At 40.5% G+C, this 18270-nt stretch overlaps 1 protein-coding gene across 2 annotated transcripts in view; it reads right to left on the bottom strand.

Annotated features, from left to right (window-relative positions):
• Window positions 1-18270, bottom strand: part of Arhgef12 (Rho guanine nucleotide exchange factor 12) — a 132089-nt gene that overhangs the window by 14463 nt on the left and 99356 nt on the right. For both annotated transcript variants that reach the window (XM_041657885.1, XM_041657884.1), the window contains 12 exons: window positions 18166-18198; window positions 17779-17893; window positions 16904-17009; window positions 14595-14807; window positions 13273-13405; window positions 12947-12982; window positions 12298-12452; window positions 10873-11019; window positions 9864-9949; window positions 7059-7184; window positions 5686-5800; window positions 3467-3567 (listed from right to left, as the gene is read on the bottom strand). In XM_041657885.1, coding sequence (XP_041513819.1) covers window positions 3467-3567; window positions 5686-5800; window positions 7059-7184; window positions 9864-9949; window positions 10873-11019; window positions 12298-12452; window positions 12947-12982; window positions 13273-13405; window positions 14595-14807; window positions 16904-17009; window positions 17779-17893; window positions 18166-18198 — 1366 coding nt within the window. The remainder of the gene's footprint in view (window positions 1-3466; window positions 3568-5685; window positions 5801-7058; window positions 7185-9863; window positions 9950-10872; window positions 11020-12297; window positions 12453-12946; window positions 12983-13272; window positions 13406-14594; window positions 14808-16903; window positions 17010-17778; window positions 17894-18165; window positions 18199-18270) is intronic.

Here is an 18270-nt window from a genome sequence, read left to right on the forward strand (position 1 = left end):
ATGGTCATTTCTTGGGTGACTTTTGAGAAAATCCTATGCAAACAGAATACACATGTATATGAGTATGCTTGTCTCTGTGTGTGTTGTGTGCATATATAAATCCTTTAAAGACAAGATGTGGGAGCATAACACTGGCATTCCTTTAGCCTCCAGTATACAGCCCTCTTTTTTTTTTTTCTGAGACAGGGTTTCTCTGTAGCTTTGGTGCCTGTCTCGGAACTAGCTCTTGTAGACCAGGCTGGCCTCGAACTCCCAGAGATCCGCCTGCCTCTGCCTCCCGAGTGCTGGGATTAAAGGCGTGCGCCACCACCGCCCGGCTTATACAGCCCTCTTATCTGTTCATATAATATACTGACTGTTGCTTTGTTTTTTTGTCAACTTGACACATCTGGAAAGAGTGAATCTAAATTGAGAATATGCCTCCATCAGACTATAGACAAGTCTGTGGGGCATTGATTTGACTAATTATTGATGCAGGAGGGCCCAGATCATTGCAGGTAGTGCCACTCTTGGGTACTGGGTAGTATCTGAAGGCAGGTTAAACAAGTCATGAGGAGCAAGCGAGGAAGCTACCTCCATGATCTCTATTTCAGATCCTGCCTCCAGGTTCCTGCCTTGGCTTCCCTCAATAATGGACTGTAATATGGAAATGCAAGCCAAATAAACCTTTTCCTCACCAAGATGGTTCTGGTCAGTGTTTTATCAGAGCAAGAAAGAAACCAACTAGGACACATAGGTATTCCTCTTTCTCTGGGTACAGGATTTACCAGTATATTTTGGAGATTGTTTTACAGTAGCATATTGAGAGATGTGTCTTTTCTTCAATAGCCACACAGCATTCAAACTTCAAACTCTGTGAATCAACTATAGTTTATATCTTACTAATGGGTCCTGTGGTTACTTCCAATGTTAAGCAGTAACAAATATTACTGTAATAAATGGCTTTAATCATGTATGTTGAACACCTTTATATATATATATATATATATGTAAGATATGTTTCTAAAAGAACTATTGCTTCAAAGGGTTTGAGCATTTTTCTTTATCATAAATGTTCCAATATAAATTTGTACACCACACTCCACAACCAATGCTCACCATCTATTACAGGCTGTCCCTTCATCTCCCATCTCCCATCAGTCCACCTTATGCTGTAGATGCATCTATTACAGGCTGTCTCTTCATCTCCCATCTCCCATCAGTCCACCTCATGCTGTAGATGCATCTATTACAGACTGTCTCTTCATCTCCCATCTCCCATCGGTCCACCTCATGCTGTAGATGCATCTATTACAGACTGTCTCTTCATCTCCCATCGGTCCACCTCATGCTGTAGATGCATCTATTACAGACTGTCTCTTCATCTCCCATCTCCCATCAGTCCACCTTAGATGCATTTCTAAATAATCAAGTATGAGCACATGTCCCACTAAATACTGCAGTATGCATATCATTAAGTTCAGTATTTATTAATGATGTCTATGTTTAAAGTTTGTGTATGCAGAGGTGTATGTGTATGACTCTGCACACGGTAGGATCCTCATGTGGCAGTTGGGGAAAGCCTGTGGTGGGTCTGTCCTCTCCTTCCACCGTGTGGGTGCTAGGGGCTGAACTCGGGTTGTCAGGCTTGTGCAGCAGGTCCTTCATCTGTTAAGCAATCCTCCCAAACACTGGTTCTTTTTAAAATTTACACATAGTAAGACGCATGGACAAATACACTTGTGTAACTCAAACTCCTGCCAAAACATTTTTAGTATGGTCTCAGAAAGGTCCCTTGTATTTTTTCCCAGTTTATCTCTACACTATGTCCCCAATAGCATTTGCTTTTCTTATTTGTTTTCCTATCACAAATCAGTTTAGTTTCTTACAAGTTTATACAAATAGAATTATGTGTGTGTGTGTGTGTGTTCTTTTGTGTCTGGTTTCTTTCACTCATTATAATGTTAATTAGATCCATTCTTGTATATGTCTGGTAGCCTAAGTTATATTCTACGAGGTTTACCTACTCTCCTGCTAAATTCTTGAGTTGTTTTCAGTTTGGGGAGACCATGAATAAAGTTACCATAAAAAAATTCTTGAGCAAATTTGTTTGTAGGTATATATCTTCATATCTCTTCAGTAAATTGCTACAATCAGAACTTCCAGGCCAAAGGACAAAAGTACAGGGAACAGGCCCTTTTATACATAGACATTGCCATATTCCTCCTGCGGCCTCACCATTTTGCACTCCAAATGATATTTTTGAGTTGTACAGTTTTTCTAAAGCCTCTCCAATAAAGCTGTCACACTCAGTTCCTAAGAAATAAAAACCATGTCCACAATGCGAAGAGCCTCTCTATGTGCACAACATTACATTCTGTCTTCAGCTGAATCTAATTAGAGTTGGGTCCCTCTAGGAAACTCCTCACAGCACACATCTCCACCTGCTGCTCCAAACTGAATTCAACTTTTCCACAAGCCTGTGGCTTCCCTATGCCTCTTCTCTATCCACACACGCAAGCCAGAAACCTGAGCATCTCTCCTGGACATCATCTCCCTTCATGCCTTTCTGAGTCAGTTAACAAGTTTTGCTAATTGTGCTCATAAGTACTTCTCCAGATCCCACCTTGCTCTACACCCTTGCTCCATCATTGTTGATCTTGGACTACCTTCTTCCTTCAGCCCACTCTTCAGAGAGAAACAAGGTCCTATCGCTTTTAAAACTTCAAGTTTTTAAAAACATCAAACTAGCAACCATGACATATATGCAGAGCTCAGATCCACACAGGGTCCATGACTGTCACTGGAGTCTCTGTGAGCCCCTGTGAGCCCTGCTTAATTGATTCTGTAATGTATGTAAGAAGAATTTATAAAAAATTTTTTAAAAAGAGGAAAACAAAACTTGAAGACTTTAATATGGTAGGAAAAGCCCTGTATGATTTAATCCTCATCTAAACTTTTAATTACTCATATTGCTCCTTCTGCATCTACCTTGCTCTTCACACTGTTTTTGGTTCATTTCTGTCCTTTGTTCAGAGTATATGTAGTTCAATTGTTAATTCTTCAAACAGTCTTTTTCTGAGAGCTACCACCTGACATGTCCAAACTAGGCCTGGCCCCAATCAGACACTCCCAGCACTGGAAGCTCTTCTTTCTAACCTGTGTCACAGCCAACATGAGACATGAGCACTGTAATCTGCTCTTAGAAAACAAGCTCCATTCTCTCATGCACCCAGTCCTCTACAGTTGCCATACAGTACATTTCCCACAAATACCTGCCAAGTAAACAGAACAAATGAGCAAACGGAGCTAGAGATGATCAGCAGTCAAATGCATCTCTGATCGTCTGGACCCAGCTACTATATTAATAGCAAACAAACGTTCTGCATATCAACTGTATAATGATACTTTCAGTTACTTCAGATTTCAGATATACTACTTTAATTTTCTCCAATCGCATCCTGCATATCTTGCTTTTCCTTTTTACCTGCTTGTTTTCTGCCTCCTTGACAGCCTGATTTACATAATTTAAGATCTGACGACAATGATCTGCAGCTTTCTTCACCTTTTCCTTTTCTGGTGGCCATTCTAAATACGGGGAAGAGACAGAAAATGGAGAAAATTAGGGAAAAATATACACATGCACATACATGTGAACACACACACTTTAATTTTATTCAAATGAATATAAGAAGATATATACTACTGCCTTGGACATTTCTATACCATGTTAAACCTATGGCATAGCCTCTATTCAGGTAGTTTTTGAACAAGCATGGAAGTACATGCTATTTACAAAACTAGGCAGGAGGATTGCAAGCTTGAGGCTAGCTTTGGCTACATGCTAAGACCTGTCTCAAAATAATTTTTTTAAAGGGATTGGCAATAGGAATTATTGGTAGAACTCTTGCCTAGCATGTGCAAAACCCAAGTCCAATCCCCAAGACAGAAAGGATGAAAAAAGAAGAAATCACAATACTGAATCCTAGATGCACAAATGCTACCTTGTACAATGAATTAAAACCCCAATGTTACACACTTCTAAGAAAAGTCTCTGTAAGCTGAACAAAGAAGGGGCCTCTCCTCCTCCTGGAACTGCATTGCATAACCTAGATGATTATGACCACTGGGTTTCATATGCAGTCTTTTTATATAATAATTCTGAAGAATCCCAGGATAAGTTTTGTGTTTGGAACCTTATTTAAAGGAAGGAATGATTACAACGCTAGTAGTGCTGAAAGATTAAGTTCACCAACACTGCAGATGTTGTCATCTCTACACTAAACTACAAAACTAGAGTCAAAGCAGTAATCTTCAAACCGTGTGACAGCTTCATTCGACAGACACATTCAGAGTAAAACTCAATGAATAAAATGCAAAGCTACATTTCTGCCAGGTAGCATAGTTAGTGGTCCCCAGCATGCATTCCTTGTCTCAAGTGAAAGAAACAGGGGTGTGGCCAGGCAGTGGTGGCACGTGCCTTTCATTCCAGCTCTCAAGTAGAGGTAGGCAATCTCTGTGAGTTCAAGGACAGCCTGGTCTACTAAGCGAGTTTCAGGACAGCCACGGCTGTTACACAGAGAAACCTTGTATTAAGAAACTAAAAACAGAAAGAAAGGAAAAGAAAAGAAAAAGAAACACAGGAGTTTGGGACATAAAACTCAGAAATCATTTCTTGTTTCAAGATGAGAAAGCTGGAATGATAATTCATTTGGCTTCATAAAAGTACTTTCAGATACAAAACATCTGACCTAGTAAGAAGCCTCCTCAAAGCAATTACACAGGCTGAAACAAAGGTGTGTTGATTTTTTCTATACAGGGTCAGATGACAATACTACATACTCTGCAGGCCAAATGACCTCTACTCCAAATTGTCAGTTCCGCTGCTAAGTGCAAAAGCTGGAGGTGTGGAGCATACATCTTTAATCCCAGTACTTGGGTGGCAGAGGCAGGCAGATCTTAATGAGTTCAAGGCCAACCTGGTCTACAAAGAGAGTTCCAGGACAGTTAGAACTGTTGAACAGAAAAACCCTGTCTTGGAGAGAGAGAGAGAGAGACAGAGACAGAGACAGAGAGAGACCTTATGCAAACAGATTGACTAGATGTGTTGTGTTCTAAGAGACTATTGACAAAAACATGCTGCAATCCCACACCTAGGAGGTGAGAACAGGAGGGTCAGGGGTCCAAGGCCACCCTAGCCATGTGGAGTCCAGCATGAGCTTGGATTCTGGGAGACATTTTTTTTTTTAAAGCATAGTAATTTTGAAATAAAAAGCAGGCAGTGACCTTAATGCGGCCCGTGCAGCACAGTATGCCAAATTCCACGCCTAAGCCACTACTAGAGGACTAGTGAAAACAGGTCAGAGAAGACTGCACTATGTCTAGTCAGAGAATTTCTGCCTTATCACTGACAGAAATCAATTCTACATACCAAGATGCTATGAAAGATTACTTATTTAGCAGGACATATTCTTGTTTTTTGTTCTTGACTTTAAGAAAAACATGGTTTGTGTATATCTGTATAAGAGTCTATACATGTGGGTGTGCAGAGACCAGAAAGGGTGTTGTCGGATCTCATGGAGTTGGAGTTACAGTGTGGTAACTCCAAAATGAGCCACAAGTGTGGGTGTTAGGTCCTTGCGAAAGCACTTAACCACACAGCCATTTCTCTGATCCCCTATTTTTGTTTCAGCAAAAATATTGTACCTGTGTATTTGGCAATATTATCCAAAAGAAGCGGGTACTTGGTAAGCCTCTGCATTTGAGTGGGAATGATATCTTTCAGCTGAAGGCGACGACACAGGGGGTTACTCTCAGCATCCTAAAATCAAAGAGAAAGAAGTTACCCAACTGGCTTGGAAAAAAAGCAAAAAAATCCATCAACCACCTGCCTGAGAGGCTACAAGGAAGGGAGATGGGGTATTCCCCAGGAGCTGGGACTAGTTCCTAGCCAACAATAAGCAAGAAAGTAGGACCTTGTCTTGCAATTACCAAAAAAATAGAAGGAGGAGGAGGAAGGAAGGAAGGAAGGAAGGAAGGAAGGAAGGAAGGAGCGAGGGAGGGAGGGAGGGAGGGAGGGAGGAAGGAAGGAAGGAAGGAAGGAAGGAGAATTCTAACAACCACCACTGGGCTTAGACGAGCTTCAGGTGAGACTGCAACTCAACTTACATTTTGATAAAATACAAGGGAGAGGATCCTGTTAAACTGTAGCCATACTCTTAAACTACAAAGGCCACGACTGCCACTAACAATGCAGCAAAAGAAAATGAATGTATTGTGTCCAAATAACTTTATAAATCAGGCAGGTGGATGGAAAAGGCCTGGGAACCACAATTTCAGACTCTTACCTATTCCTATCCCTACCTCAGCACTGCTGAAATCTTCCTGAGCCTCATAAAAACCCATCTCAAACTTGAACAATAAGCTAAGTGAATATGAGCCAGGCCTGGTGGCACAGGCTTGTAAACTCAAGGCCAGCATGGCTACAGAGCAAGAGCAATGTAATGAACCTGGGCAGTTTAATAAGCCCTTACCTCAAAAGACTATAAAAAGGGCTATAGATCAGTGGAAAATGCCCAAAAATAACTGAATATAGCTTTTTCCTAATTAAAACTGCTATGGCAAAGTGGATATCTATGTCAAATATTTCAGTCTTCATATGTGTTTTTTTATTATTCATCATTCCGAAATCATCTTTATTCCTTACAGTAATTTAGGAAGTAATGTAAAGCTTTTTTAAAATGTCAATATATTGGGTGGGGCTGAGATATGTCTCAGCAGTTAGAGCACTGGCTGCTCTTCCAAAGGACTCAGGTTTGATTTCTAGCACCCACATGGCAGCAACTCATATCTATCTGTACCTCTAGCCTCAGGGGATTCTTTTGGTCTCTGAGGATGGTGCACATACTTGGTAGGAAAAACATCCATATTCATAAAATAAAAACATAAATGAAGGGGAAAAAATTAATGTTAACCTAGATGAAACATTGTAAGCCAGAATTCTTCAAGTTTATTCTATAATTGACACAAAATTTGTGACTTTTTTTTTTTGAGGGGGGCACATAATTTGCTCAACTTACCTGCACAAAAGTCTGGAATCGAGAATCCTTTTTCTGACGAGACTTGATCATTTCCAGAGCAAAAGGCTGGTTACTGCAGAATGTAGCAGCAGCATGTTTCAACTTCTCTTCCCCTGGTCCACTGAACTGTGCCAAGAAAGCAAAAGAGACAAGAGAATGAGCTCCTGGGTTTTCATAAGGCCAAGTAAGATGAGAGACGACTGCAATCCTTTAGACATTCCAGGAAGCATTCTCAAAGGGCAAGAGACAAACCTTTGTACGTATATGCAGTATCAATGATGCCCAATCCCAGCTGGTATACCTACAACCCAACACCTACACCAAAGGGTCAGAGAATGAAGGTGGAGGAACAGATTATAAGAGAATCAGGACACCTGCTACTAAACATAGTCTTTTAGACATCAAAGGGATGCTGTATCCACAAAATCTCAACAATATTATTACCTAAACAAGATCTATATAATGACACTACCAGTTGACAGGCCAAGTCAGATAGGGAAAATGTCATAAAGACCCTACCCTAGATGAAGAGCTATGGACAATCAATGGCTGGCTACTAAGACAGGGAGAATCTGTTTGCTCCATGTGTAAGACTCTTAAAGCTTTATCCAATCCCAAGTGTTCATCCCAAACACGTGTAAGATCAACATTAAATGGGCTCAGTAGGTTAGTGTGTGTGCACGTGTGTATGTGTCCCTGAGAGAGGAAGAAAGATAGGGTGTATGTAACAAAATCATTATAAAAGGAGTCATGAATTTGAGAGGAAGTAGGGGAAGACATAGGAGCTGGAAATAATGTAAATACAGTACTCACATAGAAAACTTTCAAATTTAAAAACAAAACAAAATAATAGGAGAGGGGCTGGTGAGATGGCTCAGCAGGTGAAGTGCTTGCCATGTAAGCCTGACACATGAGTTTGACCTCCAGAACTCACTGGGACAGAAAGAGTCAACTCCCAAGAGGAGCTGTCTACTGACCTCCACATATGCACTATGACACGTGCCTGCCCTCCCCCACAATTACAAGAGATGAGTAAGTTTTAAAGATACAAAGAGAGGCAATCAAGGCATAGCTCAGAGCTGGCACACAAGCTTAGTATACGTACAAGGTCCTGGCCACAAAGGCAAGCACCACAAAAAGCAGGTATATAAAAACTGGGAATATTAAATACAAATCTAAAGACCTACCGCTATTCTTACTTTTAGTTTTTATTATTACTATTTTGTCCTAAATCAACCATTGAGGCTTTTTGGGATCCTATTCTCTTTGGATGTATACCTTGCTCAACCTAGATGTAGTAGGGAAGACCTTGGACTTTCCACAGGGCAAGGTGCCTTGCCCTCTCTTAGGATAGGAAGGGGTGGGGTGGGAGGGTATGTGGAGGGAGTGGAAGGAGAGGAGGGAGTGGGAATTTGGATTGGTATTTTTTTAAGTAATAAAATAAAATAAAAATAAATCAACCCTTGATATACAACAGATAATAAATCAGACTGGTTTGTTAATTCTGCTTTCCTTTCATTTTTTTAATACAATATTGGTTAAAAATACACTCTTGGGACTGGAGATGGTACACTGCTTGCCTCGCATTATGTAAAGCCCTGGGTTCTATTCTCAGCACTGAAAAACAAAAACAAAAGGACACCTTTCTATGTGTGTTTTAAAAGAAATATTTGGAATCAAGGATGATATTAATCCCAGCATTTGGGAGACTGGGGCCTTTGAGTTCAAGGCCAGCCTGGTCTATAGAGTGAGATACAAGACAGCCAGAGATGTTACACAGAGAAACCCTGTCTTGAAAAAACACAAGGAAGGAAAAACAAACAAACAAACAAAACACACACACAGAAAGAGAGAGAGAGAGAGAGAGAGAGAGAGAGAGAGAGAGAGAGAGATTAAATCAATAGCTAGGCATTGTATGGTATACCTTTAACTCAGCACTTGAGAACAGAGGCAGGCAGATCAACTTGGGCTACACAATAAGACCTTGTTTCAAAAACAAAAACATTGGGTTCCAGACCAGCCAGGGTTAACTACTGAGACCCTGTCTAAAACAAAACAACTACACAGTTTTTCCATGATAAGTTCTGTAAGAGCAGAAGCCACTGTCCCCCAGAACTATACATAGTTTTGTTGCATATAAATGACAGCCAGGGGCTGAAGAAATGACTGAGTGATTAAGAGCACTTGCTGCTCTTGCAGAGGACCAGGGTTTGGTTCCCAGCACCTATGTGGTGGTTCCTGACTATCTATAACTGAAGTTCCAGGAATCCAGACTGGATCTGATGCATTCTTTTTACCTCTGTGGGCACAAGACACATATGTATGCACACACATACAATCAAATATGTACTATAAAATAAATCTGTACAGACAGGCAGAAAGATAGACAGAATTTGAGAATTACTACAGCCTCTGGATTCTTTCCTTATACTGGAAACAAAATTAAGTAATTTTCACTACTGACACATATGATCTATAATTGCCTAATACTGTACAATACATGTCTAAGATTTGAACAGAAGATGATACAAATTCTGGATCACTTAAACTAGTAAGACACATTACTCTTTAGCCTACAAAACATAAAAAGCCGGTGTATTCATATCTCAATAAAATCAAACACTTAGCCTGACTGCATGTTGATTAGAATGAACTAACCAATGAAATAATCCTCTGGACCCCTTTTAGTTTTGCATATTAACTCTGCAAAATGGATGTGTTTACAGATTGGAAGCATTTATTACTTACCCCTAAATTCAATCAAGTGTCTGTAGAAGTATTAAAAGAAATTCTCAATTTCCTTACCCAGACAAGCAGATCTTCCCCAATATGATCAATAACAGAGGTCTCATTCCTCTTCCGGACAGCTTTCATTTGCTCATTCAACCCAACTATGGGAGGGAAAAGAAAAAGAAAAAAGAAAGTCCATGTTTATTTTAGTCAGAACTACTGGTAGGACTAAGTAATTGACGTTTTTAAAATTTTATTTAAATTTTCAGAATAGCATAGCTTCTCTGATCTCTGAGAACATAATATGCACACAGCCCTTACACAGCTAGATTCCAAAAGTTCCTCCTGGAAACGGATCTTAAAGCATTAAACCCTATATTTTAGGAACTAGCATATTGCCTAAAGTGTGGCTACTTCAAGTACGTATTTACCCTCAAGGACTCATTCCATAACCGAGCTCAGAAAGACCCTGGATGTAAACATTACACTGCACGTCACTGAAATCTAAAATTGCTCACAAAAGGCATTGCTTTGGTGAACAAGTGATAATTCCTCTGACCAAGAAAGACTGAAAATCAAGAGTCATAGAGAAGCTGTTACTTGCAGAGACAAGAGTGTCTTACCACTACCTGCAGACACAGGTTATTCAACTGGGACAAGACACAAAAAATGTATCCTAAGCAACAAAGCTATAACTGTGTCTGAAAATTATCCAACCATGGGATTAATATTAGTTTTACTATTTACAAAATATATGCATATTATTACATAGGATATATATTTAAAAACTACATATATATACTGTAATAGAACATTTTCAAAAGTAATTATGACTACTCATGTTTTTTACTGTAAATACTAACTTTAGACAAAAAAATCCCAATGTTAATACTTTGTTGATTATGGGGAAAAGATTTAAGATCAAAGATCTGATCATTCCTCTTTGTAGGATGTATTCACATACAATGTCAGATATGAATAAAATTATACTTAACTATCTGTCATGTGTTATAGAGGTACCTTTACATAGTCATAGTCTTTACTAGAAATGTAGACACAATGATCACAAGTCAACTTCTCTTACCATGAAGTTGAAGAATATCTTCCAAGTTTGAAAAAATCTTGCGTAGTTCTGAAGGTGATAGAATTCCTTCTCTGGACACACGCTGATAGAATACTTGGTCAAGAACCTTCAGTGTTCGGACATGAGCTCTTTCAGTGTAGAACAATTCTGGGCAGGAAGAGGAAAAGGAGGCACAGAATGTTGCTTTATTTAGACTAAATATAATATTTCATTGTTATTAAGCAGTAAATGCATTATATAAATAAACTATTTAACATTTAGAAAGGATGGTAGCCTCTTTAAAAAAAAAATCACACTGATTCCATGAAAATTTCCTACACACCAGACTAATGAACAGTATCATCAAAACAATTTTATATTTAAAAGCTAATTAAGTTACCCCCAAATCATCCATTTACAATATGACCTTATCACACCAGAATATAATAAATTCTAATAACATACAGCCTTAAGCATTCTTCAAAAGTAATAGTGGATTTAGTTTTCCATATTTACCCATAAAACCTCATTTCTGGAGTCATACTATAACTCGCTCAATGTCATCAACAATAATATATTTAGTAAAATCAAATCATAGGGATAGCAGAGGGTACAGCATACATGTCACATACTTGTTACGTACATGTTAGGTTAACTGTGATGCCAACTTGCCACAACTTAGAATCACCTGGGAAAAGAGTCTCAATTGAGTAAATGTAACAGGTTGGTCTGTGAGTGTATCTGGGGTGGGGTTGTCTTGTTAAAAGACATAGGAAACCCAATGTATCATGGGCAACACTATTCCCTAGGCAGGGGATCTGGGACCATATAGGGCAGGAGAAGGCTAGTGGAGAACAAGTGAGACGGCACAGGAGCAGTCATCCTCTATGCTCCACTGTAGATGTGATGTGACTGGCTTCTCTGAGTTCCTGCTTCGATTCTCCCTCAGTAATGGCTGTGACCTGGAATTCTAAGCCAGTCTTCATAGAGTATTTGTCACAGCAACATAAATGAAACTATGACAGGAACTAAAGAGCACTGCACCTGGACAATCTAAATCTGACTTTTGACCTCATTACTCACTGCCTATTGCTCAAATAATCTCTTAAATTTAGCTTACTCTTGATAATCTATGCCTACGATACAACCTCAAGGCAGTTCAGGGCTAGTATCCTGTTTTGTTTTGTTTTTTTCAAATTTCATACCTATAATGCTATGGATCTTCAGTATCCTGAAAGCTAAACACCCTTTCCTTTTAGATTATAAATACAAACAGTGCACTTGTACTGCTTATGTTTAATGGCTCAAGAATAATCCATCTAGTTTAATTCTGTCTTTATGTAAAACAAAAGGCCAATAGAAAACAAAGCAAATTCAAAGGCTAGGAGAAGTGCTTCATTCTAGAAGTCTCAGTGTATATGGCCAGCAACAGATGATTAAACTTACCATTAATCACTTCCTGTCTTTTGATCTCGGAAGGTTTCAGTCCCAGTAACACCTCTCTACTAACAAGCTGCTGCCAGTTGGGAGGATCCATCTCCAGGTCATTCTCAAACTGTTCATCCTCACTCTGACTTTCTCCAAAGGCGATGCTGTCAAACCTAAGAAAACAAACAAATAGATGGCAAATTCTGTTTGAGGGCTTCACCTGGACAACGGAAGACTTGCAAATCTTCTGCGTATGTTCATATGTGTATGGATGCACATAGATAAGTGTGCATATGCATATGGAGGCCAGAGGTTGGCGTTAGGTGTCTTCCTTGACTGTTCTTCACTTTATTCTTTTTGACATGGCCTTGTCATGCCTGGCTTTTTACACGGGTACTGAGCATCTGCACTGAGGCCCTCATACTTGTGGGGCAAACATTTTACCAGCTCAACTGTTACCCAGCCCCAGGGGGATTTTTTCTGCATCTGATCAGCACTGAGTCTCTCTTACACGCAGGTTGTACCTGGGTGATACTCCGTCACGTGACCTGGTTACTACGACCCCCCTTTATACTCACAGACTATGTAGAGTATATCTTCCCCTTTAAGACTAGGACTTCGAGAGAAAAGGCTCTATTTCAATGAAAGCTATTTTAGATGTACTTACTTTCTAAAGGGTTTTGGGGTTCCATGTTCTGCCATCCTAAAACAATAGAGGATTTAAGAATCACAGGTGAACAAAATGGAGATCAAGAAAGACATATCCAGGGTCCCCCAAACTGGGTTAAATCCCAATGGTTGGATAAGTAATTGCCCAGATCCAGGAGTTATTTAACACAAAATAACAGAAAAGATTCAGTAGGATTTAATATTTACTACCAACCAGACGTCTTTCAAAACATTATATGACAGAAAATGCTGCCAGATATAAAAAGTGATAGTTCAAGGCACTTTAAGCGATATACAAAGCTCTCTAACTCTCGCTGGAATTACCTCTCTACTTCACATTCCTCCTCCTGCACTTGATCTAACAGAGGAGGTGGGAAGTCAAAAACAGTATTGGAGACACGAGGTGTGCTGTCCAAGCAGTCTCCAGGCACCGGTGCTTCTCCAACTTGTTTTGATCCTAAAAGGACAAACGCCAGTCACTAACTGTTTAAAATAAAACAGTAACATCAATAACCAAAAAAAAACCAAAACCCTCATGAATGAATCCCCAGAAAAAGTTCGACTTAATTCATAGCCACATTCTATTTAAATAGGCTATCTAGACAGAATCAAAATTCAATATGTAAAATTCTCCAGTGCACTAAAACATAAATGGGAAAACATTTTCTAGTTTTATTTACTTATATTTTATGTATGAGTGCTCTGCATATAAATGTGCAGGCCAGAGAGATATACATGATTGTGAGCCACCGTGTGATTGCTGGGCATCAAACTCAAGTGCTCTTAACCCTTGAGCTCTCTCTCTAGTCCCAAGAAAAGTGTTTTTTTTGGGGGGGGGGGGGGGACACTATGCAGCCCTTGGTTGGTTTTGAATTCTCAGAGATCTGCCAGCTTCTGCCTTTTGAGCACTGGGAGTAAAGGTGTGTGTCGTGTGTGCCACCACGCCTGGAAAGAGAATCATTTTTAAAGTATTCTCGTAACCAACAATGAAAAAGTACCCTGACTTCTGCAACTCCCTGATTTCCACACAGGCCCTTTTGCCTATTGGTAGATTTTGGGAGAGGTGGAATCATTTTCTTGCAGAAAGCCCTATTCTTTTCTATTCTATCACTCACTGTTACAAGGAGCAGTGTAATGCGACACCATCTTCATTTCTAACTCTTACAAGTCTGCAAGATGTCCTCGTCATTAGTTGACACACAACGGTGGCTGGTTTTTGTTTATGAACAGGGTCTCACTATGTATCCCTGGCTGGCCTTGAACTTGTGATCCTTCTGCTTCTGACTCCTGAGGAATAAGACTCTAGGTGTACTACCACACCAGGGTCTCCAATGTGAATACTTAATTTTGTGACTTTCTGTGTGCAACTTATAAGCTTCAAATGGCATGCATCTGTGCACCATTAATGTTCGCCAGCCCCAGGACAAAACTAACATCTCAGGAGTTCAGTGAGTGTCGTTTTGTTGTTATCATTTTCAAACTACAAACTATCATTCAGCATATGTTCTTCGCAGACACTAAATTATTTAAATCAAAGTAAACTGGAATTCAGTTTCAATTAAAATACTCTGTCTCTCCAGTGTTTGCTCAGTGTGCTGGCATCCAAATCTTGACCCCACATTAGGCTGAACTACAGCAAGACTCACCTGCATCATGCTCTTTCCCTCCTTCTTGGGAAAGAGCAGCTCCTGAAGTGGCAGAGGATATGGTACTGGCAGGCAGGTATCCAGTATCTATTCCTTCACTGGCTAATCCACTCTGGCGCAACTTGGCAGGGTCCTGAGGCTCAGGACTCACAGACGAGGGTGCAGATAAGTGCTTTGGGTGGCGTAGTTTCTGTATCTCCATGGCCCTGCCAACTAAACAGAAAGCCATGGTTAACACCCTGTGTCACCAGTGAATCAGCTTAGAGATGAGAGAAAGGGCGGATAAAAATATCTGAAAAAGGGTCTGCAATTACTACACACAGCAAGGGACAGACAGAGTGAGACATGGAAAGATGGGGAGATGAAAGAAAGATAAAGGGGTAAAGGAAGAAGAAAGTAGATGAGAAAAACTAAGAGGGGTGGAGCAGGGGAAGAAAGGATATAAAAGGAGGAGGCGGGGAGAGTAGCAGTAGTGAAGGCTTCCCTCTACTTCACATTGTCACCACAATAAGGTGTCAAAGACCATCCTGCGCACTAATCTTGTTCACACCAAGTACTTTCAGAAACTATAGACACTCGGGTGCCTTCTGCTACTTTACACATTCTCACATGGCTCTGTAAACCCCAAATTTAAGTTCATCCCCAAAACTCTTTTGGCATCCTTCAGTCAAGGTCCACGCTCCTTTCTGAGACAAACCCAGAAAGTAGGACAAGTTAGCAGGCCACAGATCCATCTGTCTCTGGCATGAAGTCAGGTCAGCAACTGTGAAATCCTCCCTCTCCTCTCCTTCTCTCTGAAGACTTCCTCTACCTGCCACAACTTCCCCATCTGTGCTCCTGGCATTTTGCATGAGGACTCCTCATGGTCCGGAGATGTGGCATCACTGTTCCTCAGCCACACTGTCACCCCTGCATGCCAGGATCTCCAAATGTTCAGCAGAGACTGGCTATCTCCCCACAGTACAGAGACTGGCTGTCTCCCCACAGTACAGAGACTGGCTATCTCCCCACAGTACAGAGACTGGCTATCTCCCCACAGTACAGAGACTGGCTATCTCCCCACAGTACAGAGACTGGCTATCTCCCCACAGTACAGAGACTGGCTATCTCCCCACAGTACAGAGACTGGCTATCTCCCCACAGTACAGAGACTGGCTGTCTCCCCACAGTACAGAGACTGGCTATCTCCCCACAGTACAGAGACTGGCTATCTCCCCACAGTACAGAGACTGGCTATCTCCCCACAGTACAGAGACTGGCTATCTCCCCACAGTACAGAGACTGGCTATCTCCCCACAGTACAGAGACTGGCTATCTCCCCACAGTACCATGCTTCTGCCTCTGCTGCAGTCCTGTCTACCGGCCTCGTCTGTCTCTCTCTCTCTCTGTCTCTGAGGACAGAAGTGACAGGGTAGCAGAAAAAACACAGTGGACAGGCATTAACTATAAAAATGCAAAGAGTGAGTAACAGTAAATGCAAAGAGATTAAATGAGTTATGGTGGAGGTGTGTGTGTGTCCCCGTGTGCAGGTGGACATGTGTGTGCAAGTCTGAACATGTAGAGGCCAGATGACAACTCTAGTTGTCATTTCCATTCTTCAGTCAAGGTCCACGCTCCTTTCTGAGACAAGCTCAGTAAACAGGCCAGGCTTGCAGGCCAGGAATTCATTTTTCTCTGGCTCCCCAGTGGTGGTATTACAGATATAAGCCACCACATTAGACCTTTTTTTTTTTAATTTATTTTTTTTACCTTCAACATTGGGCCTACAGAACTAGCTCCCTAGCTCCCTGGCCCAAAACTTTTTTCCCCCTCAAATTTAACCAACATAGGGGCTGGAGAGATGGCTCAGCGGTTAAGAGCATTGCCTGCTCTTCCAAAGGTCCTGAGTTCAATTCCCAGCAACCACATGGTGGCTCACAACCATCTGTAATGAGGTCTGGTGCCCTCTTCTGGCCTGCAGACAAACACACAGATAGAATATTGTATACATAATAAATAAATAAATAAATAAATATCAACAACAAAAAATTTAAAATTTAACCAACATAACGTAAAAACATATGCATAAAACCAGAATCAGGAAGTAAGTCATGACAGTCGTGAATGGCACACTGTGACTGATGAAGATGTTTACAACAATTAATACAGCAACACAAGGGAACTTATTTTAGGAATAGCACTGAAGGGAAGCAAGGCACAGTGGAGCATCAGCAACATTATCTCCAGAGCAACCACCTCCTGCAATGCATCCTGGCCAAATGAACTTCTGAGTAAAGGCAGCAGGAACAGTGTTTCAAGTGTCAACATACTTGCACTGTTGTCATGGCGGCTTGGTCTCCTTGGGGGTCCCAAAATACTGGGGAATCCTCTTCGCTTCCCTTTGTCTTCACCCTCTCTATCTTTCTTCATGCTTTGCTAAATTTGAGGTACAATAAGATAAGAGACACCAAACAGTAAGTTTTGTTGTTGTTGCTTTCAAATACAGTAATGTGATTCTGGTGGTTAGTTGACAGGAACCGGTGAAATACAACTAATAAGCACTGCTGGACCTTGGCAAATCATCTGTGAACCTCACACTCAAGATGACTTGTTTTTTATTTTTGCATCTTTTGGTTTGAGATAGCATCTGATGTAGTCTGGGCTGGATCCTCTTGCTTATACCTCCCAAATACTGGTAGTACAGATTCTAACTACCATGCCCAGCCTTCAAAACTTTTCAACAGAAACAATACTTTTAGAAAAAAAAAAAGAGGATAATTTTACCAGAAGCTTGTTGACAAAAATTTACATATTTGTCAGGAGACTGTTTTACAACATTTGTCCATCCACTCATCACTTTCAAAATATTTGAAGACATCGTGCTAAAAACTGGAGACATACTACTAATGAAGAACATGCTGGCCTTCCTAGGTCTTTACAATTTAACAAACATTAAATAAAACCAAAATATTATGAACTGAGACAGGCACCCTGAGACACAACGCTCTGTGTTGTCGATGGCAGGCATATGAACTCTTTTCTCATTATCTAACGATAATAAGCTTATACGTGTGTGTCACAAGATTTCTCACTAGATGTCTATTTAGAGAACAAGTTAGACCTATTACTTAGTGTTAATATGCTAGTTTGTAAACACTGTAACCAAAAGTGAAGAAGTAGCACTCTGTCATTTTCCCAGCCTTACCTTGATCTTTGGAAGGAATCCAATTCGACCCCGCTTGTGCTCCAAGTTTCGAGGTTCTTTCACTTTTACTCCCAAATGCTTCATGTACATGAGAATCACATACTGCATTGTGGAACTGGAGGAAAAATGATTAAGTAAAATAAGAGTTCTGATGTGGGAAGAACGGTCAGAAAAAGGAGATCAAATGATTTCTAGAGCTCCAATGCTGGAAATTAATTAAGGCAGAAACTAAAGATATGCGCACAGAAACTGATTCTATCCATGACACTGGAGTGCTAGTCAAACAAAATACAGGCCACCAGAGGGAGCTGACAACCTACAGAAGTTAAAAGAAATTGCTGGTGAAGGTAGACAGAAAATAGCTGTAGTGGGGTAAGATTCTATTACCTCCTTTCTTCTTCCACAGGCTGAGCAGTCATCCTAAAAATAAACATATTTTAAGATGAAATATATACATCTGAAGATGATCTACAACCCAGGGGCAGAGTGCTT

This window comes from Microtus oregoni, unplaced genomic scaffold (assembly GCF_018167655.1).
Source record: "Microtus oregoni isolate MIOR12 unplaced genomic scaffold, Mior012 000008F_ref0000371, whole genome shotgun sequence".
NCBI classification, from domain to species: domain Eukaryota; kingdom Metazoa; phylum Chordata; class Mammalia; order Rodentia; family Cricetidae; genus Microtus; species Microtus oregoni.